Source organism: Erythranthe guttata, chromosome 2, assembly GCF_056151865.1.
Source record: "Erythranthe guttata isolate IM_541 chromosome 2, IM_541, whole genome shotgun sequence".
Classification (NCBI taxonomy): Eukaryota; Viridiplantae; Streptophyta; class Magnoliopsida; order Lamiales; family Phrymaceae; genus Erythranthe; species Erythranthe guttata.
The window spans coordinates 2,618,558-2,645,181 of record NC_142534.1 but is presented as its reverse complement, the minus strand read 5'-3'; the positions used below and the strand labels follow the sequence as shown (position 1 = coordinate 2,645,181).

At 36.5% G+C, this 26,624-nt stretch overlaps 7 protein-coding genes across 8 annotated transcripts; 2 read left to right on the top strand and 5 right to left on the bottom strand.

Annotated features, from left to right (window-relative positions):
- The first annotated feature begins 1,715 nt into the window (after positions 1-1,715).
- LOC105949635 (KH domain-containing protein HEN4) lies at positions 1,716-5,485 on the top strand. Of its 2 annotated transcripts, none has more exons than XM_012972948.2 (7): positions 1,716-2,828; positions 3,110-3,517; positions 3,612-3,887; positions 4,065-4,331; positions 4,418-4,488; positions 4,754-4,856; positions 5,032-5,485. In XM_012972948.2, the coding sequence occupies exons 1-7, from the start codon at positions 2,154-2,156 to the stop codon at positions 5,164-5,166; spliced, it is 1,935 nt and encodes a 644-aa protein (XP_012828402.2). In that variant the 5' UTR covers positions 1,716-2,153; the 3' UTR covers positions 5,167-5,485. The 2 variants fall into 2 exon arrangements, with proteins under 2 accessions (XP_012828402.2, XP_012828401.2); XM_012972947.2 differs by having other exon boundaries at positions 1,843-2,828; positions 4,745-4,856.
- Positions 5,486-5,559: 74 nt separating this feature from the next.
- LOC105949636 (costars family protein) lies at positions 5,560-7,103 on the bottom strand. The gene is made up of 2 exons (XM_012972950.2): positions 6,970-7,103; positions 5,560-5,912 (listed from the first exon to the last, which is right to left on the bottom strand). Exons 1-2 carry the CDS (start codon positions 7,048-7,050, stop codon positions 5,727-5,729), a joined length of 267 nt encoding a protein of 88 aa, XP_012828404.1. The 5' UTR covers positions 7,051-7,103; the 3' UTR covers positions 5,560-5,726.
- A 965-nt stretch (positions 7,104-8,068) lies between these two features.
- Positions 8,069-11,170, top strand: LOC105949686 (GATA transcription factor 24). Its single transcript, XM_012973004.2, has 7 exons — positions 8,069-8,596; positions 8,955-9,038; positions 9,140-9,273; positions 9,549-9,659; positions 9,776-9,881; positions 10,648-10,713; positions 10,817-11,170. Exons 1-7 carry the CDS (start codon positions 8,216-8,218, stop codon positions 10,892-10,894), a joined length of 960 nt encoding a protein of 319 aa, XP_012828458.2. The 5' UTR covers positions 8,069-8,215; the 3' UTR covers positions 10,895-11,170.
- LOC105949685 (putative glycosyltransferase At5g20260) lies at positions 11,148-13,844 on the bottom strand. Its single transcript, XM_012973003.2, has 5 exons — positions 13,375-13,844; positions 12,037-12,332; positions 11,740-11,960; positions 11,506-11,663; positions 11,148-11,370 (listed from the first exon to the last, which is right to left on the bottom strand). Exons 1-5 carry the CDS (start codon positions 13,780-13,782, stop codon positions 11,272-11,274), a joined length of 1,182 nt encoding a protein of 393 aa, XP_012828457.2. The 5' UTR covers positions 13,783-13,844; the 3' UTR covers positions 11,148-11,271.
- LOC105949687 (uncharacterized) lies at positions 12,462-12,762 on the bottom strand. Its single transcript, XM_012973005.2, has one exon. It carries the CDS (start codon positions 12,756-12,758, stop codon positions 12,549-12,551), a length of 210 nt encoding a protein of 69 aa, XP_012828459.1. The 5' UTR covers positions 12,759-12,762; the 3' UTR covers positions 12,462-12,548.
- Positions 13,845-14,418: 574 nt separating the features above from the next.
- LOC105949511 (aspartic proteinase CDR1) lies at positions 14,419-15,768 on the bottom strand. The gene has a single exon (XM_012972814.1). The coding sequence runs from the start codon at positions 15,766-15,768 to the stop codon at positions 14,419-14,421; it is 1,350 nt and encodes a 449-aa protein (XP_012828268.1).
- A 657-nt stretch (positions 15,769-16,425) lies between these two features.
- LOC105949620 (dynamin-related protein 3A) lies at positions 16,426-25,492 on the bottom strand. Its single transcript, XM_012972927.2, has 19 exons — positions 24,847-25,492; positions 24,072-24,354; positions 23,925-23,953; positions 23,729-23,830; positions 23,168-23,296; positions 22,466-22,579; positions 22,194-22,242; positions 21,726-21,835; positions 21,042-21,134; positions 20,831-20,923; positions 20,606-20,743; positions 19,533-19,646; positions 19,352-19,447; positions 19,195-19,237; positions 18,489-18,640; positions 18,241-18,387; positions 17,743-17,795; positions 17,385-17,484; positions 16,426-16,905 (listed from the first exon to the last, which is right to left on the bottom strand). The coding sequence occupies exons 1-19, from the start codon at positions 25,204-25,206 to the stop codon at positions 16,696-16,698; spliced, it is 2,415 nt and encodes an 804-aa protein (XP_012828381.1). The 5' UTR covers positions 25,207-25,492; the 3' UTR covers positions 16,426-16,695.
- Positions 25,493-26,624: the final 1,132 nt, after the last annotated feature.

Here is a 26,624-nt window from a genome sequence, read left to right as displayed (position 1 = left end):
GAGTTGGTATCTAATCTATCTCTCTACCCGGGTTTGAATACTGTTCCACCTAACGTGTTAATATGAAAAGTAAATTTGCTATATATATATAAGATTTTATGTAAAATAAACTTTGTTTATATATTTCCATACAAATATATTCAAAATAAATGCTATTATCAACTATTAATTTTTAATCGATGGTATCATACAAATAATTAGGGAAGTAATAAAAACATTTGAAAATTTACTATTCGAATATGTTTTTAACTTAAAATTACAAAATAGTCCATAAGATGTTCGACATATGTCCTTAAGTGTCGGACACGAAACGTGTCCGAAATACGAACACGTTTGATCCGGCCCATTCCTTCCAATGGGCCCGGTTAAGCCCAAGGAATCATCAAGGTTAAAATTCTAGCCCAAACGGTCCAATTAAAATCAGAGGGCTCTGAAAACCCACTAAGGAAGGAAGACCCAGATGGCTAGTAGGGGTGGGCATTCGGGTCGGGTCGGGTTATTCGGGTCGGGTTATTCGGGTCGGGTTATTCGGGTTTTTTGCAAAAAAAAAATTACCCGAACCCGACCCGAAATAACCGGGTACCCGGTTGCCGGGTACCCGGTTATCTCGGGTCGGGTTCGGGTCGGGTTCGGGTTTTGCTATTTTCCTCTTTTTTTTTTTTTTTTTTTTTTTTTTTTTTTATAAAAATAAAAGTAACTAATTTTATTTAAGATATACATATATCTACAGACATATATATATATATATATATATATATATATATATATATATATATATATATATATATATATATATATATATATATATATATATATATATATTGTACTGATAATCTGATATACATATACACTGATATACATATATAATAGACATATCTGATATACATATACACTGATATACATATATAATAGATAGACATATATATATATATATATATATATATATATATATATATATATATATATATGTATATAAAAAAAAAAAAAATTAAAAAAAAAAAAAAAAAATTCAACCGGGTACCCGGTCGGGTACCCGGGTAGGATTTCTAATACCCGGACCCGACCCGGTTTGGGAGCACCGGGTACCCGAACCCGGGAAAAACCCGGTTACGTAAAAAATTACCCGATCCGGTCGGGTAATACCCGACCGGGTCGGGTTATACCCGAATAACCCGACCCGAATGCCCACCCCTAGCACCTCTCCTGACGAGAGACTGAAAGAGCCACAGGGAAGGTGTGGCTCCTCTCGCTAGGCCTCTCGCCAGCTGTATGGGTCCACTCGCCGAATCGCTACCAGCTGCACGTGGGAGCAATTAATGTACGTCTAATCTCTTGACAGGCACAAAGGAATGTCGTCCGTACCCCCTTCTTTTGGCAGATGTAGCCGCCAACGAAAGGATTGATTAAATGGTATTGAAAATAATTTGAAATCCGTAATATTTTATTACAGCGATTGGACAGGTAAATTGGATTGGAGGAGTTTTTGGCGTCCATCCCTTTTTGTATAAATAGGGGACTTAATAGAACAAAAAGAATAATGATATCATATACACACTCAATATATTCAAATACAATTTCTTCCTAAAAAAGCTACAAATTTGGCCGTCGAATTGCTAACTCCGACCTAAGTCCGGATTTCCTATTTTTCGTAGGTTCATTCACGGATCCAGGCCCGCCCATCTCTTTAAAATAACCCACCACGAATCCATACGTATCAAAATAACTTTACAAATCTAAATTATCTTCTTCTCTCTTTTCATTTTCGTTTTTTTCATTTTTCTATCCTTTTGTGTTCTTTAACTGAAGCAGGACTTGAATATAGGAGGAGATCCGTATCTTTTCAGTTTCCTACTCTATAATGGATACATGAATATCTTTTTACTTTTATTATTAAATAAAAAATTAAGGAAAATAAATAACATAAAAAGGAAAGAAAAAAAAAATACAATTCTTCTGCAACTAATAAATCCCAATTGTTTCGCTGTGTACGGATTCTATATTGTTTCTCTCTTTTATCTTCTTCTTCTTCTTCTTCTTCTTCTTCTTCCCCACTAAGAGAAAAAAACACAGTGTACATCCATGGTGATAAACACAGAGTAGCAATACTCATAAGTCATAACTAAAGCACTTGGATTTTTCATTTAAAAAGCAGAATGAAAAATTCCGTCCTCTTTCCTCCAATAAAAACCCCCACTACTTCCACCACCGATAACGCCGCCCATCCCTCCACCTCCGCCGCCGTCAGCGGCGGAGCCTCCGTGAGACGCCCCAAGCCCCCGCAGCCGCCGCTATTTGTCCCTCCAGGGCATGTGGTCTTCCGCCTGCTCTGCCACACATCTCGCATCGGCGGCGTGATTGGAAAATCCGGCTCCATCATCAAGCAACTCCAGCAACTCACCAACTCCAAAATCCGGGTCGAGGACCCCACCGAATCCGGCGACCACCGCGTCATCAGCGTCGTCTCCTCTCCCGCCGTCGTCAACAAAATCAGAATCTCCGACGACGAAGATAATGAGAGCAATGGGGGTTCTGCCACTGGCGGCGGAGCCGCAGTGGACGAGGAGTGGTTCGAAGTGTCGGCGGCGCAGGAGGGCATACTCAGGGTTTTCGAGAGGGTGGTGGAGGTGGCGGCGGAGGGGGACTCCGTCGAAAGGATCGGAGGCGGGGTCTTGTGTCAGCTTCTGGTGTGGCAAAACCAGGCCGGAGCTGTTATCGGAAAAGGTGGGAAGGTGGTTGAGAAAATCAGGAAAGACACTGGATGCAGAATCAAGGTTGTGGCATTGGAGAAGTTTCCGTCCGGTTCGATGCCCACCGAAGAAATCGTGGAGGTGAGCAAACTTACTACATTGCTGTAATGTGATTGTTCATTCTCGATTTCGTTTCTTGTTTCATTATAAGATGAGTCCTACACTTGCATTTAGTTTTCGATTTTTCGTATAATTTGACTTGTTGTTTGTTTTTACGAATAAAAGAAAACGAATGATATAAAGTATAATACGAGCCGAAATTTGATTATCCTAAATGGGGCAGTTCTCAAATGATTACGAGAATGTGCAATAAGAAATGCTCGAAGAATCTTATTTACTACAAATGTGGGACGTTATTGCAGATCGAAGGTAATCTTTCGCCTGTCAAGAGAGCACTAGTGCTCATCACTTCCCGCCTCCAAGATTTTCAACCGCCCGAGAAAACAACAACAACATATGGGAGCAGCAGACACTTGGAAGAACAGTCACCGCCTATGCCAGCTGTCGATCGAAGATCGATGCAGCCACCCATGCCTTCGGTTGACCAACCCTCGTCATTAGATTCCGAGAGAGTCTCCAACGTAAACCCAACAAGACCACAGAGAGAAGTGTCTTTCAAGATACTCTGCCCGAACGAACAAGTTGGCAGCATAATCGGAAAGGGAGGATCCGTTATCAAGGCCCTCCAATTCAGAACCGGTGCTTCTATAATTATCGGTCCCGCAGTAGCAGAATGTGACGAACGATATATAACCATTTCTTCAATGGAGGTAATAACGGGCCCCTTTTTTTTTTTGGCATGCCCCTTTCTTCAATGTGATTATTTTTTTTTTTTTTTTTGTGCGTGTATTGTTGTATCTATAGAGTGTGGAATCGGAATACTCGCCCGCGCAACATGCTACTGTTCTTGTGTTCAAAAGGTCTGTTGAAGCTGCTGGTTCTTTGAACGGATTTGATTCACATTCGAAAGGATCAAATGTAACAGCTCGAATTCTCGTACAGTCGAACCAAGTTGGTTGTTTGTTGGGAAAAGGAGGTGCGATAATTTCGGAGATGAGAAAGTTGACTGGTGCTGGACTAAAGATAATCGGAGGCAATCAAGTTCCAAAATGTGCCTTGGAAAACGTTGAAGTTCTACAGGTACTAATTCTAAAAAAACGTAACAACTTATAAGCTCTTGAAACAGCTTATCAGATGTAGGAGCTTAACAGCTGTTTAAAATAAGCTCAGCCAAACGGGCTCTTAATTTCCCTTAAAGTGGATAGTAAATCTCTTTTCCGAAAGACCGCGTTTATAACTTTTTGTTCTTTTTCGTAGATTACGGGAGAGTTTGGACAAGTACAAGATGCTCTGTATAAGATGACCGGCAAATTGCGAGATAACATGTTTTGGAACTGTAATAATTCTTGGACGAGTGAGAATAATAGTTCCTATGGCAGAACAATACGGGACCCACCTCCTCCTCTTGGATCACGTTTTGGTGCCTTGGAAAAAAATCTCAATAATCAGAATTCCTTAACCCAAAGTATGGATCGTCTTCGAATTTCCAATAATATAAATCCGCCACCATCTCCAAGTTTATCGGTATGCTCTATTTTTTTTCCGTTTTTGTTTTTTTTTTTTTTTTTTTTAATTGTACCTTATAAATTTGTGTATGAATCTGAGTTCAGACAGTTTCTGGAGTAAATCAGGGCAGTATGGATGTTAGCAGAAGATTACATGCCGTTACACAACTAGGCAGGTTCGTACGGTTAATAGCCTCTGCAAAGCTTGATTATTAATTATTATACACCGTTTCTGCGATTTTGTTATATGTTAGCCATACCCTTTTTAATCTATAATGGGAATAATAAATAAAATTGGGGAATCGTCGCATTTGTTCGTTGTAAGTAATTGCCTAAATGCGACGAACATACTTCAGCTCTATGTATTTTACGTTTTAAAACAAATTAACATTGCTTTGGCTCTCCTTCCACAACCACCCTAATCGTGAGCAGTGGAAGCAGATCCCCGATTGTGACGAATACGACTGTAGAGATTCTTGTCCCTGATACTGTGATTGGATCCGTTTACGGCGAAAACGGTAGCAATTTGGCTCGACTGCGACAGGTAAACTAAAAGCCCGTTTTATTGCGGAAATTGGCACAAATTTGCTATTTAATTGTAAAAACTTTCTTTCGATTTGGTTTCCTTATTTTCATAAACTGATCGTCTGTTTAAAAAAAAAATTGAAATCTTTTTAATTATCAACTGTAAATGATGCATATGGGTTTTATTGTATCAGATATCTGGAGCGAAGGTTGTAATACACGATCCTCATCCAGGAACAACTCAGAGAATCGTAGTTATATCTGGTACACCCGATGAAACACAAGTAGCACAGAGCCTGCTCCAAGCTTTTGTACTTTCTGGATCGTAATTCGTACCGAAGAATATATATGTATGAAATTCTTCCGATTTTCCCTTAATTTTTTGTTTTTCGGAATTTCCTGGCCATCTTCTAAAAGAGGGGGTGGGACCGCCGGGAAAGGTGCCTTAAGGGGTGATCAATAACTTTATTACATCATTAAGTCCGGTTTATCCATACGTAAACTGCTGTAATGACTCTAGATTAGGGGTCCTAATTATATTTTCCGTAGCATTTTTTTTAGCACGTTGAGATGTTACCACAAGATCGAACCTTTGGGACGAAGCTCCAATTTGTCTAATTCCTTGAGTAGATACAAAATTTTGAACTATACCTGTTTGTTCATATTTAAGGCAGTTGGTACTAATATGCATTTCCACAAACATCACAGGATAATTGAAGTGATTTTTACGTAAAACTTTCGGCGTTTTTCAGAAAATTGAAATACATCAAACAATAATGCAACGATTTTTTATTTTTTTTTTCCCGTAAACGTGAAATTTGCGCAATTTAGCATTACATAAATCACAAGAAACAAATACAAGATAAATTTCGCAAATTAATTTTCTGCATCACACAGCTGCTGCATCAGTTGCTTCTGCTTTGAGGATAATTTCGACATTATCGTGGACTCCTTGCAAGAGCAACTCACCGTCGTACGTTAGAATTTTACGCTTCTTTGCTGCACGTAAAGTTCCGACTAGAGCTTCAAAGATGTTTGCACACCTGTCATCATGAAATAGCACACCAAATGTGACCTGCACAATTAAAACAAAATGCAGAAATTGAGATAATATCTATATCTATATATATAATATCTCATGATAAGAACAATAAGATCAACTGCATGAAGGTCTAATGGACCACTATCCATCAAGTCAAGAAGAATCTTTAGAGCTATTTATGGAACTAAAACGAGAGGGAAGTTCCTCCAGTAGGATAATCAAGAAAGAAAGGTTTTGGCAATTTTCCAGACTCGGGAGGTCTAACTGTAATTAGTAATTACATATAACCTCCACTTTTTAGCGAGAGGAAGAAAAAAAAAAAAGAAAAACGAAGCAACACATTATGTCTACGAGAAAAAGGAGGAAAATGAACTGATTCATCTCTACCCTTTAGTCTTCATGCATCTCATCGTAAATATCTAGAGAAGTAGAACCACAGATACGATAGGAGTGGTTGTTTTCTTGGTCAACAATCTCGACGTTTTTTTATTGTGCGATAAGTGCATAATATGAAGAGGAAAAGCGATACAATATCAATCTGTTTTCAAAGTACACAGGAAGATGTAAGTTTTGAAGTGAACAAACAATAGCTCGATTGCTTGCGCCATTAAAACAATAAACATGAATTGGAGCAATAAATAATCAACCAAATGAGAAATACAGAAGATGAACATAAAATCGGTAATTCGTACACCGAAACTATACTACTGGACCCTAATTTGCATTCATTAATCAGAGAGAGAGAGATCTGAAGCCACAGTTATGTAGCCAAAACCTACATTTTCAAAAATTCTCAGTAAAAAAATGAAATTAAAAAAAAATCGAATTTTATGATATTGCCTAAATCAAGTTCTGATTTTGCCCATTCATTACTATTACCCTCAACCACATTACAATTAATTAACAAGCAAAATCTGAATACTTAAAAGAGAAAAATAACATAAAATTATCAGCTGAGGAAAACATCAATCAAAAAGAGAATCATAACAATCGTACAGCAAAATCAAATCGGAAATGGTTCTGAATCAAATCGAGATTAATAATTTCAGATTCAGAAGAAAAAAAACGTGATCGAGAATCGAGAATATACCTTGTAGGATCCATCGGGTTGGGATTGGCCGAGACGTTGGATCTCTTCTTTGAGTCGCCCCACCTCTTCTTCCACGTTCATTCTCGCTTTTGATTTTTTCTGCTCAGATTTTTTTTCTTTGAATAATAAACAGAGGAATCAGAAATGACTTTTGCTTTTATAGCTGTTATTTATTTTCAGGAACAATTAAAAAAAAAAAAAAAAAAAAAAGGGTTCCAATGTAAGAAATCTACAAAATTTCAGGGGGCGGATGCAATTACGGATAATTTGGGGGTTTTTCGTAAATACATAGCTAGTATAATTATAGCTGGTATTTACTATTTATCTTCATGGTAAATTTCAACCACCTTCCTGAGATAAAGTATAATTACAAAAAAACCCTCTATTTGTGAGAAACTACATCCTCTAAAGTTTGTAAATTTCTTACATCCACCCCCAATAAAAGGGTGTCAATGTAAGAAATTTACAAATGGCACATATGTAATAACGGAAAGTTAGGGTTTTTTTAGTAAATATACCTTACCTCAAGGGGGATTTGTAATTTACACTATTTTTAAACAGAAAAATGGAAGTAAAATTTTGATTCCGATTGCCCTTGTTTGGTTTGGGGAGGAGCTGATGTTCCAAAATAGTTAAAATTGGGGTTGAAGTGAGATTTAAATAAAATAGTACAGCAAACTTTCTTTTTTGGGTAAATTACAAACACCCCCTGAGGTATGGTTAAATTACAAAAACACCCCTCTTGTTTGGATAATTACAACCACCCCTCAACTCATCAAATTTAGTGGAATCTTCGAGATTATATGGAATATTATCACTTTTGTACCCGTTTTATCCCATTCAAACTCTACATTATGAAGCAAGATGATCATAATATCGGAAGCTGTATTTTTTACACAAAAAGAGTACAAATTAGAGCACATTTCACGGAATCTAGATGACTATGTTGAATTTGGCACCATAAATGTGGAGGTCTAAGAAAAAATCATAGTTGAGGGGTATATATAATTATCCAAACAAGAGGGTGGTTGTTGTAATTTAACCATACCTTAGGGGGGTTTTTGTAATTTACCCTTCTTTTTTTATCAAATTATTATCCAAATACTCCTTTTGAAGCTAAAGTGCTCCACAAAATTATTTACTGTTCAATTTTATTTAATTTATTTATAAAAATAAAATAAAAAAGGAAATATTGATGCTAAATTACAGAGCGGGTTGACTCAGACAAATCTTGAAAAGCTTCCCCATGTACGGTCCACCACCACCACACGCCTCCATGAACGATACCACCGCCGCCGCCGCCGAGCAACGGCGCCAGGGTTCAACTCGTATCGAAGACGAAGACGACGAAGACGACGTCGTTCAGTGCTCTAATGGCGGGGACAACGACGACGACGACGACATAGACAACCTACCCTCGCGGATCGGCTACGTCCCCTCCAACAACTCCCACTCGCCGCACGCGCTTTCCGGAGGCGGCGGCCTGGAGGTTATTGAGGCCGACGCTCTCTACGCCGCCGATATGCCTCCTCCGGTGGGGCCCGTTCCCGGAGAAGGAGGCGCCGACCAACTCACCCTGTCTTTCCAGGGTGAAGTTTACGTTTTCGACTCGGTTTCCCCTGAAAAGGTTTTTCCTTTTTTTTTTTTTGTTTTTTAATTAATCACCTGAAATTTTGTTTATACAATCGAATTGGGCTAGCTGTGAATTTTTCATGAACTGCTGAATTTGCCTTGCCCTAATTTTTTCCCCCTTTTGTACAATTTATGCAGTTTTTTTTATATTTAAATTTAGTTTAGCTGGTGAATTATGTTCAAATTTCATTGCTGATTCAACTAAGATATGGGAAATGGATTAATCTATGTTAAAAATCTGGACTGCAATTTTGAACACTTGTTGAATTAGGGCACAAAAAATGTCTTATCTTTTAGTCTCTAATCTTCTTTTTGTAAGAAATTGTAGGAGTAATACTTTGTTCGTATTTCAGGTTCAGGCAGTTTTGCTACTATTGGGTGGGTATGAAGTGCCCACCGGTATTCCTACACCTGGAATGACTCCTCAAAACCATAGGGTTTGTCGAAACTATTTCAATTTTCAGTAACCGAAATCTCGTAATCTTGCATCAAATATACCGTCTGTTCTAACTTTTGGCATTTTTATTTGCTTCGATAGAACTTAGGTGATTATCCAGGGAGATCGAGTCAACCACAAAGGGCTGCCTCTTTAAACCGGTTTAGAGAAAAGAGGAAAGAACGATGTTTTGATAAAAAGATTCGTTATACCGTTCGAAAGGAAGTTGCTCTAAGGTAGTTGAGAATAATAAAACAGTCAAATAGTGTTGGATTATTTATTATCAAAATATATATCGCTAACACCGACTTCAGCACATAACCGTTTGTGACTTTGTGTTCTGACATGGTGACGAACTATCTTCGTCCGTGGTTTTCTATAAATTCAGGCTTTTTTTTTCGATGTAATTGTGTTTCACGATATGTTTTGGCTCCACGTTAATAGTGCCTTTGCGTATTGGTTTCGAACAATATATTGCATCTCTTATCAACTTATCATCTCAATTTGCCAGGATGCAGCGGAAAAAAGGCCAGTTTACATCGTCCAAGGCAGTTTCCGAAGAACCAGGAGCATCTTCTGCAGATTGGACTGGAACTTCCGTCCAAGAAGAACAGGAAACCTCGTGAGTTGCCAATCTCTTATTAACTCGTTTTCTTTCTTTTTTTTTTAAGTCATAAAGATCTCTTTTTAGTTTGCTGAAAATAATGGTTCGCCTGCTTGACATTGAACTTTGAACAGATGTAGGCATTGTGGAAATAGCTCAAAGTCGACTCCTATGATGAGACGTGGACCAGATGGACCAAGAACTCTCTGTAACGCATGTGGTCTCAAGTGGGCCAATAAGGTAGTTTTTTCTTGCTAGACTGAACGAGTGTTTTGTTGTTCTTTTCTAATTCTTGCTGTGTAGTAGTTATAATCTTCTTGCTAGTTTTTCATTTTCCATGTGTTTGGATTACACGTCGTTTTGTTTCGTTTTAGCTCTTAGTTGCTGATTTGTATACGCAACACAAACGAGCTCATTGGTCAAGATTTGCTTTTACTATAAAGTATATATTCAATTTGAAGAAAAAGAACTGTATTGTTCTACATATTAGTTATTTCTGGTTAAAGGGAGCTGCTCTCTTATACGCATTAAAACCCAATAAGAGTTTACAGGAGACTTTTGAAAGATTCTTCTCTCAAACGAGTAACCAGGCATATTGGGCTACCTTATCGATGAAATATCCGATCATATTTGTATCAATTAGACAAAGTCTATTTGATCAACTTTTCCTTCATATTAGGAACTGCATCGACTCTTTTGGCTTTATTGCGAGCTGTATTGCATGTTTCTTCATTCTTGACAGATCCCGCTTTATCCAACCTCTATCTTAATTACTACTCCCAGCCATTTTACGAAAATACCCTTCTTAGCAGAGATGGTGGTTATTATGACATCTTCATTCTACAAGAAACCCTTTCCTGTTCATTTTCTGAGTAAAATAAGTCTGCAATATAAGTTCTCTTTCTTTTCTTCAATATAAGTTCTGAATTTGAATACTTCCCGTTTTCAGAATCTGTTGCAATTGCCGCTATAATTAACTCGTTGGAACTTTCAAATAATATTGCAGGGAATCCTGAGAGACCTTTCCAAAGTTCCAGTCACCCCAGTGCAGCAGCAGCATCGTGCTATAAAGGCTAGTCGTCAAGTTGTGACTTTAAAATTTTCTCACGTTACTGATTTATCGTGTCGTTTGGTTCTAAATATTATGCTTGTTCATTTGCTCTTCTTTTCCACAGCTGAACGGTGATCAAAATGGCGAAGACACAGTGGTTAATTTACCTCCGACGAATGTCATTACAACTTCCAGTGGTTAAATCCTTCGTATCGATCTGACTCTGAGTAGGAAAAGTTGACTGCCATTGCAGCTCCAATTTGTAACCGCAATTGGTGGTGGGTGCCCTTTAAGGCAAATGGTGAGTAACCTGTACACTAGTACTATTATATCTCTCACAACTTCGAATATGAGACTGTACATATATTTTCTATGTAATTTTGTGTTGGAATTGGATTTGCGGATTTGATGTATCTCCCTCCAAACGCATGTAATGAATGATCAATCGGGAATTGTAATTTTACGAAACTTTTTTTTATTTTTGTTTGTGATGGAAGAGAATATTAGACAAACAACTATTGCAGTATTGTTTATGGCACACTTGTATTATCCTACAGAATTATTGACAAGGTTGATTTATTATTTAATGACAAACCGCCTCAACCATAGATCGTAGAGAACCATGTGGAACGCATCGTATTTGACTGGTGGCGTGTTCCACTCGAAACGGTTCTGCACCTGCTTCACACAAACATTTCTCTCTCACACACACACACACACACACACACACACACACACACACACACACACACACATATATATATATATATGGCTTACAAATGAAGAAAATAGTTTTCAAAATCTTGATTTTACCTTGAGCAGATTAGTGTGTAGCATTCTGAATTCTGCACCTGCTTTGGCCTTCAAAATTCCCTTGAGATTGTAGACGTCGCGCTCTCTCAAAATAACAGAGAATTCTCGCCAATCAAGAACGTCCTTGAATGGCAACTCGTAGTAATCCGACATGATTACTGTATTTATTTATACATATTAAAGAATGATAAACATTAATAATCAAGAAAATGTCGAAATGAAAAGTAATATTACCGGGCACACATCCATAACGAATGGCCATTATGATTCTATTGCTAGTGATTCTTGAACCAGCAGGGCAGATGCAGAATTTAGAAGTGTAGAATTTTGTCATTCTGGCATGATTATAAGCTGTTTCATTCTGGATTTCCAGTTCTAAATCTTTACTCCACAGTTTCACCATTCTCTCTCTTATCTCAGTATTGCACACACCAGCCCAGTAACCAAGTATTGTCCTGCATATTGTATTGTGTGTAATATATATATATATATGTGTGTGTGTGTGTGTGTGTATATATATAATATATGTACCTGTTTTGGAGGTCATTTGCTGTAGATGGTGGAGGCTTTGAGAATGGCATATTTATCAAGGGAAGTGAAACATCTTTGTGTGGGACGAAACTGGAATTATAAGTAGGCGAACACACAACGCGAATCAAGTTTTTTACGGCGAGAAGTGGGGCCCGCTCTGTCGCTCGAGTGTCGATTTCGTGGCAAGTCAGGAAAAAGTGATCGGCGCCTAAACTTCTGTTCCAGTAAGGGTACTTGATTATCAATCTCTGGATATATTCCCCTATAATTGCTGCCATTTCATCATATGATGAAACCTGAATTTATTTATATATATAGCATTTAAAAAATATGCAGGAAATTATAAACCAGAGAGTCAACTGATAATCATTTCAACAATCATATTTGTAGAATTAATATAATTTAAGCCAATAAAGTAAAGGAAATTAAAAAATACTATATATATATAAATTATCAAACATCAGTTTTACATTAGAATTACATCTGAGAAATTAAATATAATAATAAACTAATTAACGAGACTTGGTGTTGGAGGCAAGGAAAAGGAAAAGGAGAATGGCAGCCATGAACAGAGGGAAAATCAAGAGAACAGAAAACGAAGGGGGTTGAATCGGGCCGGGCCCTATTCCGAGTGGCAGAAATATCAAAAGTGCCACTACACACAGCATTGCCGTCACTGAACCCACCCCCCAGCCACCGTACTCCGCCTCCACCCTTGTCATTTTTTTATTTTCGCCTACGATCACTCTGATCTGTATGTATGTATTATTATTATAGAAGAAAATTGATATTCAAGTTTGGATGTACGTATACGGTATTTATGTATCTAAGTTTTTTGCATGGTGTCTTTTAGCAGCAGCCACAACTTTTCATTTTTTTTGTTTATGTATATATATTTTTAATTAATTTCTCGTATTGTACTGTTATACGTTACAGCGTTTGGGTTTAAATTTTAGACTCTTAATTTTAATTTTATTTTATTTATATATAGTTGATTTAATTTGCTAATAGTATATATTATATGTATAGTTTAAACAAAGAATTAATTAATTAATTAGTATTTAACACAGAATCTAATATTACTCGTCTCTCTCTCTCTCTCTCACACACACACGCACGCACACAGTCACACACACTTTTACACAGAAGAGAGAAGTTTTAGGGCAAAATCAAATTCAAAATGGGAAAAGAAGAGCGAACACGAAGAAATTCATTTTGATTCACCAGAAAAACAATCTGAATATTATATTCACACACAGCAAACACGCACAAGGAGGAATTAACAGGAAATTACGAAGGAGAAAATTGAAAAAAAAAAAAAAAAAAAAAAATACAGACCTTCTGGTGCAATTTGTGGGCAGAAATGGGGATGAAGAAGAGGTGCGCAAGTTCAGGATCATGTGTGAGGAAGGAGCTCTCCCTGATATTTTTGAAGAAATATCCTTCACTGGCGTACTTTCCAGTAATCGTCTGATAATTCGAGTAGCGTTGATCTGCTGCTGCGGGGTAAGCGTAGATCTTCAATTTCCTCTCCATTTGGGCGTAATCCATCCTGAAACCCTCCGCCCAGTGATACACATCGCCGGAGATCTGCTCCGCCACCGCCGTGTAGTCGTCGCTGATCGTGTAAGTAGGTTTATTGGAGTAATAGGTCATGAAATTGTAGATGATTATCATCATCAACGACAGCGTTATCGAGCAGGCGAAATACGCTCTCACGGTTGGGTAAACTGTGAGCGCCGCCATTGTTGCTGTTTAAGTTTATCGATGATGATAACTGGAAGCAATTAAGAAAAAAAAAAGCTGGATGAACTGAATATATATGGAACCCTAGCTAGAAGAAAGGGGAAGAACTAATATATATATATTTATATATACACACACGCTCGTGTATGTATACATGCAAACAAACAGCATTGTGGCGGTTATAGCACAAGTTAGTTACGATCATCTCTCTGATGAGAGTGCGTTCATTTTCAAGCTAATGTAGATTTTTTGGTCTGTAAATTACAACCACCTCCCTGAGCTAAAATTTATTTACGAAAACCCCCTTATTTTTTAGAAATTACATTCAGCCCCCTGAAGTTTGTTAGTTTCTTACATCGCCACCCCTATAAAATGGTGTTAATGTAAAAAATCAACAAATTGTAGGGGTGCATGTAATTATTATAAAAAAATAAAGGGTTTTTTCGTAAATAGACCTGTAAGGTGGTGGTAATTTACCCTTTTTTTCTATGAACATGTTTAAATTCAAAATTAAACACATAAAATTGAAGACACAAAGATTTACATAGAAATCATTGGTATTTTATTTTGTGAATTTCCTATTTCAAGATAACAATTTCTTCATATTACTTAATTAAATACTAATTAGTTAATTTTTCATGGATTCTTGGAACAATCTTCAGGATGAAACACTAGTTTCTTCTTCCAAGTATCATACACAATCCTCTGATTCATCTGCTGTTGAGCTCCGAGAGTCGATCTTTGAGTTTTCGAACGCATCATAGCAAGACAAAAGTACTCGATTGACTTATTACTCGGTTTTTTCGCAACTTCAAAAACCCCCTCGGGCTTCACAACAAACCCTAACTTCGAACCCTGAAGATGGAACGTAACTTCCGGAAGGTTCCGGAACCCTTCCGCCTTTCCTCGTACGTAACAAAGATCCAAACCGTTACCGGTTCTTACCCTCTTCAAGTTCTTGTCTTTGGAGAAGTAGCTCTCGAGCCCTTGTATCAGTTTCTCGTACGCGGGGCCCACAATACGTGAATACGGCGTGCCCGAATCGATTATGCAGCCGCCTCTATAGCCGTTGATTTTCGCGTCGAATTTCAATGCAAACACATCTTTGCTGATGTTTAGTCTCTTCTTGTCAATGCTAATTCCTTGCATGTTGATGTAGTACGCCCCGTTGCCGTTCACTTTACTAATCTTCGTGGTGGTTGCGTTTCTCGTTTGTGATAATATATCGTCGCCGAATCTTAGATACGTTCTCGGACTTGATTTAGTGAATAAGTTGAAAATCGGCAGGCAATACGAAAATATACCTTTGCTCTCTTTGATTTGGTTCACAAATGAGTTTTTACCCCATCCTAACCCCATAATTCCTGCAACTCTATTGTTTTTGTGCTCACTGTAGTCCAAATTATTCACCATCCCGCATCCGAAGACGAAATCTCGAACCATTTTGTTGGTATTAATGTTCGAGTTGAGGTGAATGGTTTCTCTTGCTACGACACCCGACGTCTTTGTACCGTCTCCGTAGGTTATAGAATAGGGACAGGGCTTCTTGTTTTCGTCGAGAACGAGGTGGAAAGACGTGGAGTTGTTCTTGGGGAAAGGGTTCGGAGTTTGGTCGAAGCATTTCGTGCAGCCTTCGCACTGCATCCATGTCAAAGTACTACCCGTGTCCAGATCGAGGTGGTACTCTTTAAACGGTGGATTGGATTTGAATGTTCCGAATCCGACTTTGACCATGTAGAGAAATTCTTGCATGTCGACGACGGGCCTCGCGATTTCGACGAATGAACGCTCAGTGTCGCTGTTTTTAGAGACGGTTATCGATACTAGCGTTTGAATTCTTTCTTCGTAGGAGAAACTAGTAGTGGGAAAAGATGGATCATGGGAAATAGGGTGGATTAATTCCAGAGTGAAGCCATTGGAGTTTTGGAGCAGTAGTAATGAAGTGTAGAGAGAGAAAACAGACAGGAGTGAGAGAATTTTCGCCATGGCTGCTTGAATTGTTTGTTAACATTTCAAGCTTTATGTATGGGTAAAATGAAGGTTGGTTATCAAATTTTCTTTTCCTATTTCTGCATCAGATTTGTATTAATATAAATGGAGAAGTGGTTATATGCAATACAGCATACTTATAAAATTGATTCCTTCTTATCCCACTTTGGAAACATATTTTTCATGTCATTTATTGGACATGTAGCAATATTTATTATCTGGAACATTCAAATCTAGTCCACCATACTGTTAATTGTGTTTTTCTTAAAAGGGAAAATTGTCTAAAAGTCCCTCAAAATTAATTGTGTAGCTAGTCCGCCCAGATACTTTGGATTTGTTAAAATCCCCTAATGGCAGCTTAGTTGGACAGCTTAGACTAAAAATAGACAACTTAGCTCAAGAAATTAGACTGAAAATAGATTGAAAATGACTATTTTTTTTTTGTCTAAATCATCTAAACTAGGTTTTTCGAAGAACTTTTAGCAAAGTGCAAAAATATTGTCCTGATTTGAAACGGTATTAGTGCGTAGCAAATTGTCCCCCCAAAAAAAGGCGTATCATCAAATATCAACTTAATGTAGTTAAAACTCACGACGAAGGAAGCACAATCAAGAATGAATCTTTCTCACTATTAAACAGAGCATAAGAAAAGAGTTTTAGAATAAAAAATAGTGGATTTACTACTATACACAAGCCTTTCAGTATTTATTCATCAGAATACTTACACTTTAAATTCCTCCACCATACTAAAGCAGCATCACTTGGAAGAGGGATGAAAGGAATAATGGATATAGAGTATTCCAAACAGCAAAACAAAAATGGTCAGGAAAAATAGATTATAATATATGGTTACGCTTCATTTTAGAAAGAAAAAAAAAAGAACAATGGTCTAGAAAGAACGAATGGCTATTCCATATATATATATCAACGGTAATAATGACCGGCAAGAGAATTACGTCCACCACCATTGTTGGTATCTGGATAAAATGGATTCTGTGAGGAAGCACTATATGAATCAGTTGAATAAGAAGATGATGTTGGAAGCCCGTTGATCTTTGGCAGGCCCGTTGGGTCGGTACTCGGGCTGTAACCTCTCTCAACACTCTCAGCTTCAAGTGGCAGTTCATCCAGAGTCTGAATATAAACAAAAAAAAAAGGTTTATAATATCATTTCAAACGAGCATATACCCAAGAAAAAAGAGAACCTGTTGAAAACAAAGACTTGTTTTTGTGCAAAAATGTGTTTTTTTAATGCTAAGTTGTTTGACGACTGTTAGTTGGCTAGCTTGATCACTTTGAGAAGATGCTACAATGAAAATATTAGGTTTTCTGAGTACGTTTATGTAGCCTACAAGTTTCTTTGAAGTATGAAGTAATAAGGCGAATAAATTGCAATCACATTTTTTGGCATGTATATTAAAGGTTAAGTGAGAATGAATGCATAAATTGCAATTATAAAGAAAAAGGGATAAAACACTTTGATTGGATTAAGGTAATACACAAACTCTTAGATCGGAACACGGTAAAACATAATATAAGATTATAAGTTGCACGACAGAAACAACAGAGTTCAATCAATATTTTCTATCACATGCTAGGTGTCAAGTACTTACCCGGAAAGCTTGATGCAGTACCCGAAGTGTCTCATGGGTACGCTTTCTCTTAATGGAAATCTCATCTGGTTCTTGCAACATTTTTTCGAGCATGTTTTCTCTGTTCAAAACATTACAAAATGCAAGAATAAGTCAAAGATATACAGATTTGTTCACCTAGACCATTCATTGGGTAAATAATGAAAGAACAGCGCCAACCTTGTCATGTAAATCTAGATCTAAATTGTTTTCACATGGTTCGCATTATTTGAAACATATAAAAAAAAATAAAAAAAAGGAGCCAACAGTTTTTCAACATTTTCTTTTAATTATATTAAAAGCATGTACCATTCAGAAAAGGCTTTGAAATGGAACGTACCTGTAAAGTTTTTTGATAAAAACATTATGGAGCTCTCGCTTGGTATGGTTCACCTGTGAGAACAATTAAAGACTTTCAAAACAAATTCCAGAATATTATTGATGTGAGATTAAGACCACATAGTTTAACTACTGACAGAACTAAACCGTGCTGGAGGTAACTGACATGGAAGATGAGGGAATCTAATGATCAAGTATATATCTTAGAAGTTAGAACGCAGCATTTTACAGCCTCATACTTTAATGTAAAGATCCAAGAGAAATATTTAAATTAATTCAGTTGACATCAGGAAACATCAGTCAGTTACAAGTCGTGATTAAACAGGTGACTGGAACAAGCGTAACTGCATATGCAGTCCATGCAGTGTAGATCCGTATCAGAATCTTTTGAGTCACAATTGATAAACTTGCAGACACGGAAAAATAAAAAAGAAAGAAAAAAATGAAAAAGGAGGCAAACCGGAGGAGAAGAAAATTCAGAAGAATGAAGAGTAATTACCAGAAAATGCATAATTGCTTTCGGCACAGAATCCTCAATGTTCTTCCTTACAATATCATAATACGACTTCAATAACAGCTTTGTAATAGTAATCTCAATAGCCTCTTGATCTGAATGGGTATCTGAGGGCCGCAATACACTAGGGGGCTTTGACAAAACAAAAAACAAAGCAGTCATCAGCAAAGACACATTAAAGCTTCTACAGCATAAACTAATAATGCCATAAGGAATATTTCAAATATTTTTACCTCTCTCAAATGAATCATCGAAACACCCTGCTCAATGTTATGAACAGGTTCGTTAAACGGCTTGCTAGTGGATGAGCTCTCTCCCAATGATGTGCGATTGTCATAACCACCAAAAATTGAAGATATTCCCCAAGTTGAACCAGTATTGTTGACTGTTTAATCATTAAAAATTGCAACATCAGGACTCGATCATTAACATGGACCTATTCACTAATTAAGCATCTAAAAGGTATGACTTAGAATCACATGAGTCTGGTAATGAGAATGTAACCTCTGATTCTTTATTTGATTATCGTACAGGAATACTACTCTCTTTATCTACATTTCTTTTTAGTATGAGAAAACTTTTCTTAATTTATTTCTTAATTATTGTAAAGGAGTACTACGATCTTTCTCTACATATCTTTCTAATATGATATAAAAAAATATGTATTTTATGTTTCATTAAATTTATAACAGGTTAAAGTTTGCCAAGCCACCAGTGAAATTTTCATAAGGGAAATATTAGTGAAGGCACCTAAACCATTTGAGAATCCCCGGAGATACTTGTAAGAAAAGGAAACTGATTTGACTACAACAGGAACAAAAAGCCTTGATTCAAAACTTCTTTAGTTTTTTACCATGAAATCTAATCAGGACTCAGGAGCATCATTTCCTAGTCACACCAAGAAGACCCGCATAGAAGAAAAGGGAGTAAAAAAATTACCAGCTTGTGCAGTTTTTTGAGCATCTCCTACAGGTCGAACACCCTTTTTTCCATGTAAAAAGCAGCATGAAAACAATTAGGCAATCTGAAGTTCTGAACAAGAAATCATCAAATTGCAGGTCCCATCAGGAGAGTCTAGGTGCTAGTAGAAACTTACTTGGTCTGGATGAATTCCATTCACTTGCCGTCCAAATAATTTCCGAGACTTTTGACTGTTCTCCGAGTTAGGTACTTTCTCTGAATCTCCTGTATCCTAATTGACAAGAAATCACATACTAATTAACAGATCCTTGTAAACAGATGGACATAAATTATTCAGTACAGCAAAGTGCACACACCTTCTGCCTTGGAATGAGTGCACCAACCCCAGATGATTTGTTCTGTTGTAATGCAATCTCTACAGCTTTACTCCCACCAATAAAATTTGGATGAGAAGTATTTATGTAATCCATCTACAGAACAGACAATCCAGCAAATAATATTATATCCAAAACACTGTGCAAAGTAAACTAAAGAACAAATAAGTGAAAGAAGCTCATAATCTGGTAAATTTAACTCATTTCTATTTCACTTTCGGTTACGGACAATATTGGCATGAAATTTGCATCATTTATTTTGTAAGTTTGGAACCCAATGAGATCCTAAAGGACAAATGGGCACTTCATTCCAGGAATAATTAAATTTTTCACTAGAGTTAGTTTTTCAGCCACAAGTGTCTAGACATTCAGACGACCTTATCATATATCAACCCTAAAAACGATATATTAACAATATATATTAACTGTATTTATGTTCAACCAGATACTCATGATGGGTATTAATTTGTTCTCACATTCTAAAACGTGTGCAACTCCCAATAAATTGGCAATGTAGTAAAGGGGAGACAAAAAGAAATAAGCACTTCAAATACAATAACATAAATGTTTAGTAAAGGACAGAAAAAGTTAACGCAAACGGCAAAGTAAAGTTAAATCACAAACTTTTCTAGAGCAGGACCACAATAGTGTGAAACCTGGGATGAGAAGCTATTTCCAATGAAAGAACATTTTCAGGAGGAAAAAAATTATATTATGTAGACAACAAATAATATGGAGAAACAGATAAAGAATCAATAGACTTATCATTCCTTTTGGCAGAAAAGATAGTAGATTGTCTGCACTCAATTTCCGTGCTCCAGAGAAGATACAATTTAGGATAAGGATATTATAGACAACATAGTCATAACACAAACTTCGTCACTTTATAACATGACAAAAGAAATATTGGAAAGATAAATCAACTAACCAAAATCACGCTAAAAAACAATCAATTGAATATAACTGAATCCAGGCCGTGTAGATTACTAGGCTGATAAAAGTTTCCGTAATTCAGAGTAGAAGGACATATAAACCAACACCAAGATGGACATTACCTCCATTTCAACAATGTGTCCTATCATTGTCTCTGAAGGTTCAAGCCCTTCTCGCAAAAAATTCCCAATGACTTCATCCATGCGTTTTCGTAGAACTGGAAACCGTTGGAGCTCATTAACCGTACACCGATGGCTCATCTAAAAGAAATAATATAATCAGGTCAATGTTAACAGACAAGGATAAAAGCATCTCTTTTCTTTAACAAAAACTGTTACCAGATATACCTTGATTAGCTCATCATAGATAAATCTAGCACACTGAAGACTTGGATCCAACAAACGTGCTATTTGTCTTCTAATAAGAACTTCAAATGGCACCTACATTTTCATGTTTATTTATTTTGCATGCAACACATTAGATGGTCGAATCTCAGATTTTATTAAACGATTGAAGACATAATACAACGGAAAGGATAGCATTGGCACTAAGACGTACCTCTGGCACAAAAAGTGCCGACCTGGGACCAGTTGCATTTTGAATGGCAGTGCGGATGTCATCATCAGTTAAATCCTCACAAGGATCTACATCCTGCGGGAAAGAGAAACAAATATCATGTCTAACACAACTTAATTCAAATCAATTGGTTCTATCTGAAACATCCAGAAGCTCAAAGGTTAAACAAATTATTTCTCATGAAAAGTAATACCAACTTGCAGAGCAAAGTCCAAGACCAAATTTAGAATAGACAAGGCGGGAATAGTTCACTTTATAGGCCAAAATATCTCTGTACTCCATAAAGGACCACCATATCCTAATGCTAGGTAATGATAATACAAAGGACTACAACATGACGAAAATGCTTACCTAACTAGTCAAAGTTTGATCCCTCTATTGCACTAACACGATAAAGTACTTATTCACTCCCAAGATTTCCACAGTTAAAAAGATGTCTAAGTATTGACTTACACAAAAACAAAGGAATAAATTAATCTTGAAAACTGATGTGCGGACACAGTAGAAAAACAATCAGTTGAAAAAATAATGGAGAGTAATGGACTACTCGAATTCCTTACATGTTTCCCTAATAAGGAGAATATGTTACAACAGAACAGGCAATATTTTAGGATAATATTCAAAAGAACAATATTTTAGAATAATATTCAAAAGAACAGAACATACCTCCAAGCACGCTACAAAAATATTCTGGAAAATGTAATGGATTCTTGCTCCACCAGACAGCTCAGTCGTTGACATTTCCTCATTTTTTCCTTCTATCATTGAGCAGAATGCTGTTTCAACAATACATGAAGCTCATATTAAGCAATCAATATAATTTTCCATAATCCTCTCTATCAGAAAGGAAGAATGTGAATTTCTGGCATTAAGATCTACAGGGTGAATACTTATAAATGCTGTCAATGAAGCAGAAAATGCACAGACAATGAGTATTGATGATCAGCTTAACTGTGATATAATCCACCAAACATTACGCAAATGAGGCCTATTCAGACCAAACACCAAAATGATCATGAACTGTTCAATGCATATGCAGCCCCAATGTGCGCATTTTATGGTCTTCAGCAAGCATCAAACAAAAAAATGCAAATACTTGAATCCCTCACATCACATGGAGGCTACATCGCTTACCTTCAGAGTATTTCGAGAGAATGTTAAGGAGTAGTGCTTCCTGGCCACCCTGTTCATCACAACAGTATAAAAAATGGCAATTGGAATTAGTTTGAAAATTGACGACAACTCCGAGCCAGAACTATTAATTGAAACACCAATTTAAATATGGGGCTGTTGGTAAACTCAAAGCAAATATCTTTCTCTGTCATTATTCACTAATCCAAAACACACTATATTATCAATAACATATTCAACTTTAATAGCAGAACAAAATAAAATATAAAAGGAACCTTTGATTCAGTAATTTCTCCTAAGCTAGCGTGCTCCTTCACAACAGAAACCAGCGCATCCTTAATGCGTTTCTTCAACCCTGGGAGAACTGTCTTAATATGTTGAACCAGGATCTGTAAAACAAGAAGATAGCTTATATCGCACATCTGAGATTTGACACAATAACATTATATTTATGGTAAAGAGTGTGAAGACAGATAAAACAAGATCGGCACCAACTGTCGTTCAAAAGAAATCATATCAACTCAACTTTTACACAGTACAGAGGTATTGTCGTATATATCCGCCGTTCCATGTCAAAAGGGTATGCATGCACCAATTCATTGCATGTATGCACTTACAAGCTGTAGACTTGTAGGTATGCATATGAAAGCAAATCTGTAAACATGCACCATTTCGGTATCATGCACGGCAAGTAAATGTCACAGGAATAACGGTCAACAAGTCATGCTATATGCTTCGTAATATAAAATTTTAGGCAAGAAAGACACTGATAGAACAGCATGCACTTTTTACTTTGGCCAAAATTGTTTTATTCCAATAATCACGAAGATTACAAGGGGGGCTCGTTAAAAACCTTGTGGGCCTACACAAGTAAAAGAGTACCCCTAAAATAAGATCAACAAACAGCATGCACTTCAAGATGCTAAAAACAGATGTTTTATAAAAGATGCAGTTGAGACTCAGACACACTATGTTACCTGGTTCAAATTCTTGGCCAACTGTGGAACTCCACAACGATCAGCAAGATCATTGTATACTGGGCGACTGCGGAAGAACTTCTCTTCTGCTGTAAGCGCATCCTTGATGCTTCGATTCATTTGAATATCCTGTTTAATCACAGTATACATATCATCCAGGAAATATATAAACATAGCTTAATATGGTAATGGTTTTAATGACAACGGTGGATTCACTTAACCCAACAGAAGCTTTTTTCTCATTTTAAAAGACCTGATAAAACATTTTGCTCCCTTAAGAATATAAAGTCCAACTCAAAAGCAAAGACAAGAAACTGATAAAACCAAGGAGGAAAAATTCCCTAGTTCAATAAACAGCCTAGGTACATACATTAAAGCAACAGATATCAAGACACAGTAGAGTTTCCCAAACGTTAGATAAGCAGACGAAAATTATAGAGAGTTTCCCAAATGTTAGATAAGCACGAGAAAATTTTAGCAAGGCACATTAATGATAAATTACATAAAATAGCATGTAAAATACTAATCAAACTTAAATGGGAAAAAAACCAAATATATTACCTCTTGACTGCGATTGACAACACCGACATAGCCAAGCCGTAGAGGAATAACTTTCCCGAGCAAAAAATTGCGGGCATCTGTACCTCTATCCATAATATCCAACTGAGGCAACATGAACAGAAAAAGAGCAATTTTGAAGAAAAAATCAAACAGAAACTAGAAGTACAGAAAGTAACCACACAATCAAGATCTTCACCTTAGTAATCACACCAATTGTTCTATAACCTGCAATTAAAAACTTTTACACATTAGCTCTAGAATCCAAAGCTAAAGGTCTAGAAGTGCTATAAATTTGGGAAAGCAATAGTTTATCTAGAATGAAAAAATTAAGAGCAAAACCAACCATCGGGATCAGCAATTCCAGCCATCTGAAGAGCATCTGAGTTAGCCAGGTCAGAATTCGCTGGCGTAACAGCAATAATCAGGCAACTTTGACGTTTAATATATGACATTATCATTGTTCTAATGCGTGCTTCAATATCAGATGGCTGATCACCAACAGGCACTTTTGTTAGGCCTGGCAGATCCACAAGCGTAATGTCGAGAACATTTGGCGAGAATATCTTCAATCGTATCTGTTTGTCTGAAACACCTTTGTTTCCTCCAGCTTCTCTATCTGTTTCCGCCTAAACATAATTCCATAAAATCTAGACGAATAAAGAAACAGAAGTGAAAGAAAACCATGCATCACAACCAAAGGAAATCCAAGAACCAAATTGATGATAACAAACACAATAATCAATTTATGAAGTTATCTGCATAAACCTTCACCACTCTCAAAAAACAAGTTCGACTATCGCAAAACCAACAAGCATATCTTAGTTTGTTTACAACTGTAACTTCCCAGCCATCTCATATATGAACATGCATATTCAATTATTTCAATTAATAAACCAAAAATCTTCAGTAATCTCAACCCTAAAAAAAACGCCTTAATTGCTCTTTCCAGCCCCATAATAAAATCATCCTAAATTTTAAAATCGGGTACATTCAATTAAGTTAAAAGATAAACACACTTTTATTGAGTTTTACAACAAGTTAATTGAATTGAAACATATTGCACGAACAACAAAAAATTGTACATAAAAAAAGAAAAAAAAAAAAAAAAAACAGATAACCTGAATTTCCTTCCGGATTTCATTGAAATCGAAAAATTTCTTCCCCGGCAAATGCAGGAACTCGCCCCACTCGTGGTCCGTTCCATCAGCCTTCCCCTTCCTCTGCTCTAGCTGCAGAACCAGCGGACGGCGCGTGCATATGTCATTGCCACGCGGCAGGAAATCACGCCCAACGAGCGCCTCCAGCACACTCGATTTACCGCTGCTCTGGCTGCCGACGACGGCCACCTGCGGCAACTCGATCGTTGACTGACTGCCTAGCTGCGCGAAAATATCCTGCAGCTTGTTCACCAACGGTATCACCGAGTTCCCCAACGTCCCCACCGCCGCCGCCGCCGCCGCACTACTGTCATCCGCCATTGAATTGATTGATTGATTGATTGATTGATTAGGTAAATGTAATAGGAACACACTCAAATTTCTCTGCTCTTATCGTGGGAGTTGAAACCCTAGGTAGGGGTTTTAGTGAGAGTTGGGGAATTACTGATATAGTGTGTAGAGAGAAAGGTAAGGAATTTTTCCTTACCCAGCAAGAAACAGAGATTTAGACGGAGTTGTTTGTTCTTTTGATGGGCGGGCTGCTCTGCATATCATTCATTAGCTGCATTAGAGTGATTTTCTCAATCAAAAAAAATTATTAAATTTCATTTTTATTTTATTTTATTTTATTTTATTGTATAAAGTAATTGAAAAAGGTTTTGAGATATTAGACCATATATTAAAATTAATACCATGTCCTCTATAAATTTTGTTTTAGAATTATGGTAGATCAATTTGTGACACATGATCATGAGAAATTAAGTCTAACAATCGGCCCTATAATAATAATGACAGGATGTAGGGGCTAAAATTGAATATATAAGTTAGTTTTGAAGCGCCTCGACTGTTTATATAATTTAGTGAATTATTGGTTTATCGAAAATTTGTGTTGGACGTTGTCATTGAATCAAGAATGAGAAAAAAATATTATTTAAACGAGCTTTTACGTGACTTTAAAAGAACATATTTTTAGGTACTTGTCTTATGTTGACAAGTTATAGTCATACGATACAATAATTCTATTACCATCTTGCATTAAAGTTATTCATTTATAAATATAAAGAATACTTTATCACACATAGTGTGATCAATCATGTCATCAAAAATATTATTGCATGATCTAATGAATAGTAGCTTATTTTACAAAAGCTTTATTAAATAACTATTTTCAATTATAGCCTATAGTAAACTAAAATCTTTATTTTTTAATAGAATCTACATTTGCTTGATTTTTTTTTTTACTCATAATGAGTTTTCCATTGATAACTGTTTGCCTTATTTATATTAATTTTAATATATCTTATTAATAAAAGTAAGGTTGCTCTTGATAAATCTTAGGGTTTTTTTTTTCTGCTCATTTGATAGCTATACAGCCATTTATTTAATCAATTTCATTTAATATAATTTATTATTTAAATCTTATCTCTTAACTGAGATAAATAAATATACAGCCATATTATATAAAAAAAACATAAAGTTAAATTAATAAATATGGTAAAAAGGATAAATTGGATGGGTATTATCATCATCAATACATATAGCAAAACTGCAAAACATCTAAATGAATTGAAACTTGAATTTTATCGTTTAAATTGAATTTTACTTTATACTAATTTTACTTCAATCAATTGCATCTAGGGGTGCAAGTTGGAACGGATTTTCCAATTTCCTCCGGTTCCGATCTGAAAAGTTCCGATTTTGGAACAACTTTTTTTATTCCGATTTCCGAAATTCCGATT

Bases quoted from the DNA above. Each gene is read 5' to 3' on its own strand.
- LOC105949635 (XM_012972947.2), top strand. From the start codon at position 2,154: ATGAAAAATTCCGTCCTCTTTCCTCCAATAAAAACCCCCACTACTTCC. The intron at 3,518-3,611 runs GTAATAACGGGC...TTGTATCTATAG, and splicing joins TAACCATTTCTTCAATGGAG to AGTGTGGAATCGGAATACTC. The intron at 4,857-5,031 runs GTAAACTAAAAG...TTATTGTATCAG, and splicing joins ATTTGGCTCGACTGCGACAG to ATATCTGGAGCGAAGGTTGT.
- LOC105949636 (XM_012972950.2), bottom strand. From the start codon at position 7,050: ATGAACGTGGAAGAAGAGGTGGGGCGACTCAAAGAAGAGATCCAACGT. The intron at 5,913-6,969 runs GTATATTCTCGA...TTAATTGTGCAG, and splicing joins AACCCGATGGATCCTACAAG to GTCACATTTGGTGTGCTATT.
- LOC105949686 (XM_012973004.2), top strand. From the start codon at position 8,216: ATGTACGGTCCACCACCACCACACGCCTCCATGAACGATACCACCGCC. The intron at 8,597-8,954 runs GTTTTTCCTTTT...TTCGTATTTCAG, and splicing joins ACTCGGTTTCCCCTGAAAAG to GTTCAGGCAGTTTTGCTACT. The intron at 9,882-10,647 runs GTAGTTTTTTCT...ATAATATTGCAG, and splicing joins GTCTCAAGTGGGCCAATAAG to GGAATCCTGAGAGACCTTTC.
- LOC105949687 (XM_012973005.2), bottom strand. From the start codon at position 12,758: ATGACAAGGGTGGAGGCGGAGTACGGTGGCTGGGGGGTGGGTTCAGTG.
- LOC105949685 (XM_012973003.2), bottom strand. From the start codon at position 13,782: ATGGCGGCGCTCACAGTTTACCCAACCGTGAGAGCGTATTTCGCCTGC. The intron at 12,333-13,374 runs GTCTGTATTTTT...AAATAAATTCAG, and splicing joins CCCACAAATTGCACCAGAAG to GTTTCATCATATGATGAAAT. The intron at 11,664-11,739 runs GTAATATTACTT...AAATAAATACAG, and splicing joins TCGTTATGGATGTGTGCCCG to TAATCATGTCGGATTACTAC.
- LOC105949511 (XM_012972814.1), bottom strand. From the start codon at position 15,768: ATGGCGAAAATTCTCTCACTCCTGTCTGTTTTCTCTCTCTACACTTCA.
- LOC105949620 (XM_012972927.2), bottom strand. From the start codon at position 25,206: ATGGCGGATGACAGTAGTGCGGCGGCGGCGGCGGCGGTGGGGACGTTG. The intron at 20,744-20,830 runs GTATATCTGGTA...TATTTCTTTTAG, and splicing joins TCTATGATGAGCTAATCAAG to ATGAGCCATCGGTGTACGGT. The intron at 19,647-20,605 runs GTAATGTCCATC...TCTGTTCTGTAG, and splicing joins GACACATTGTTGAAATGGAG to ATGGATTACATAAATACTTC.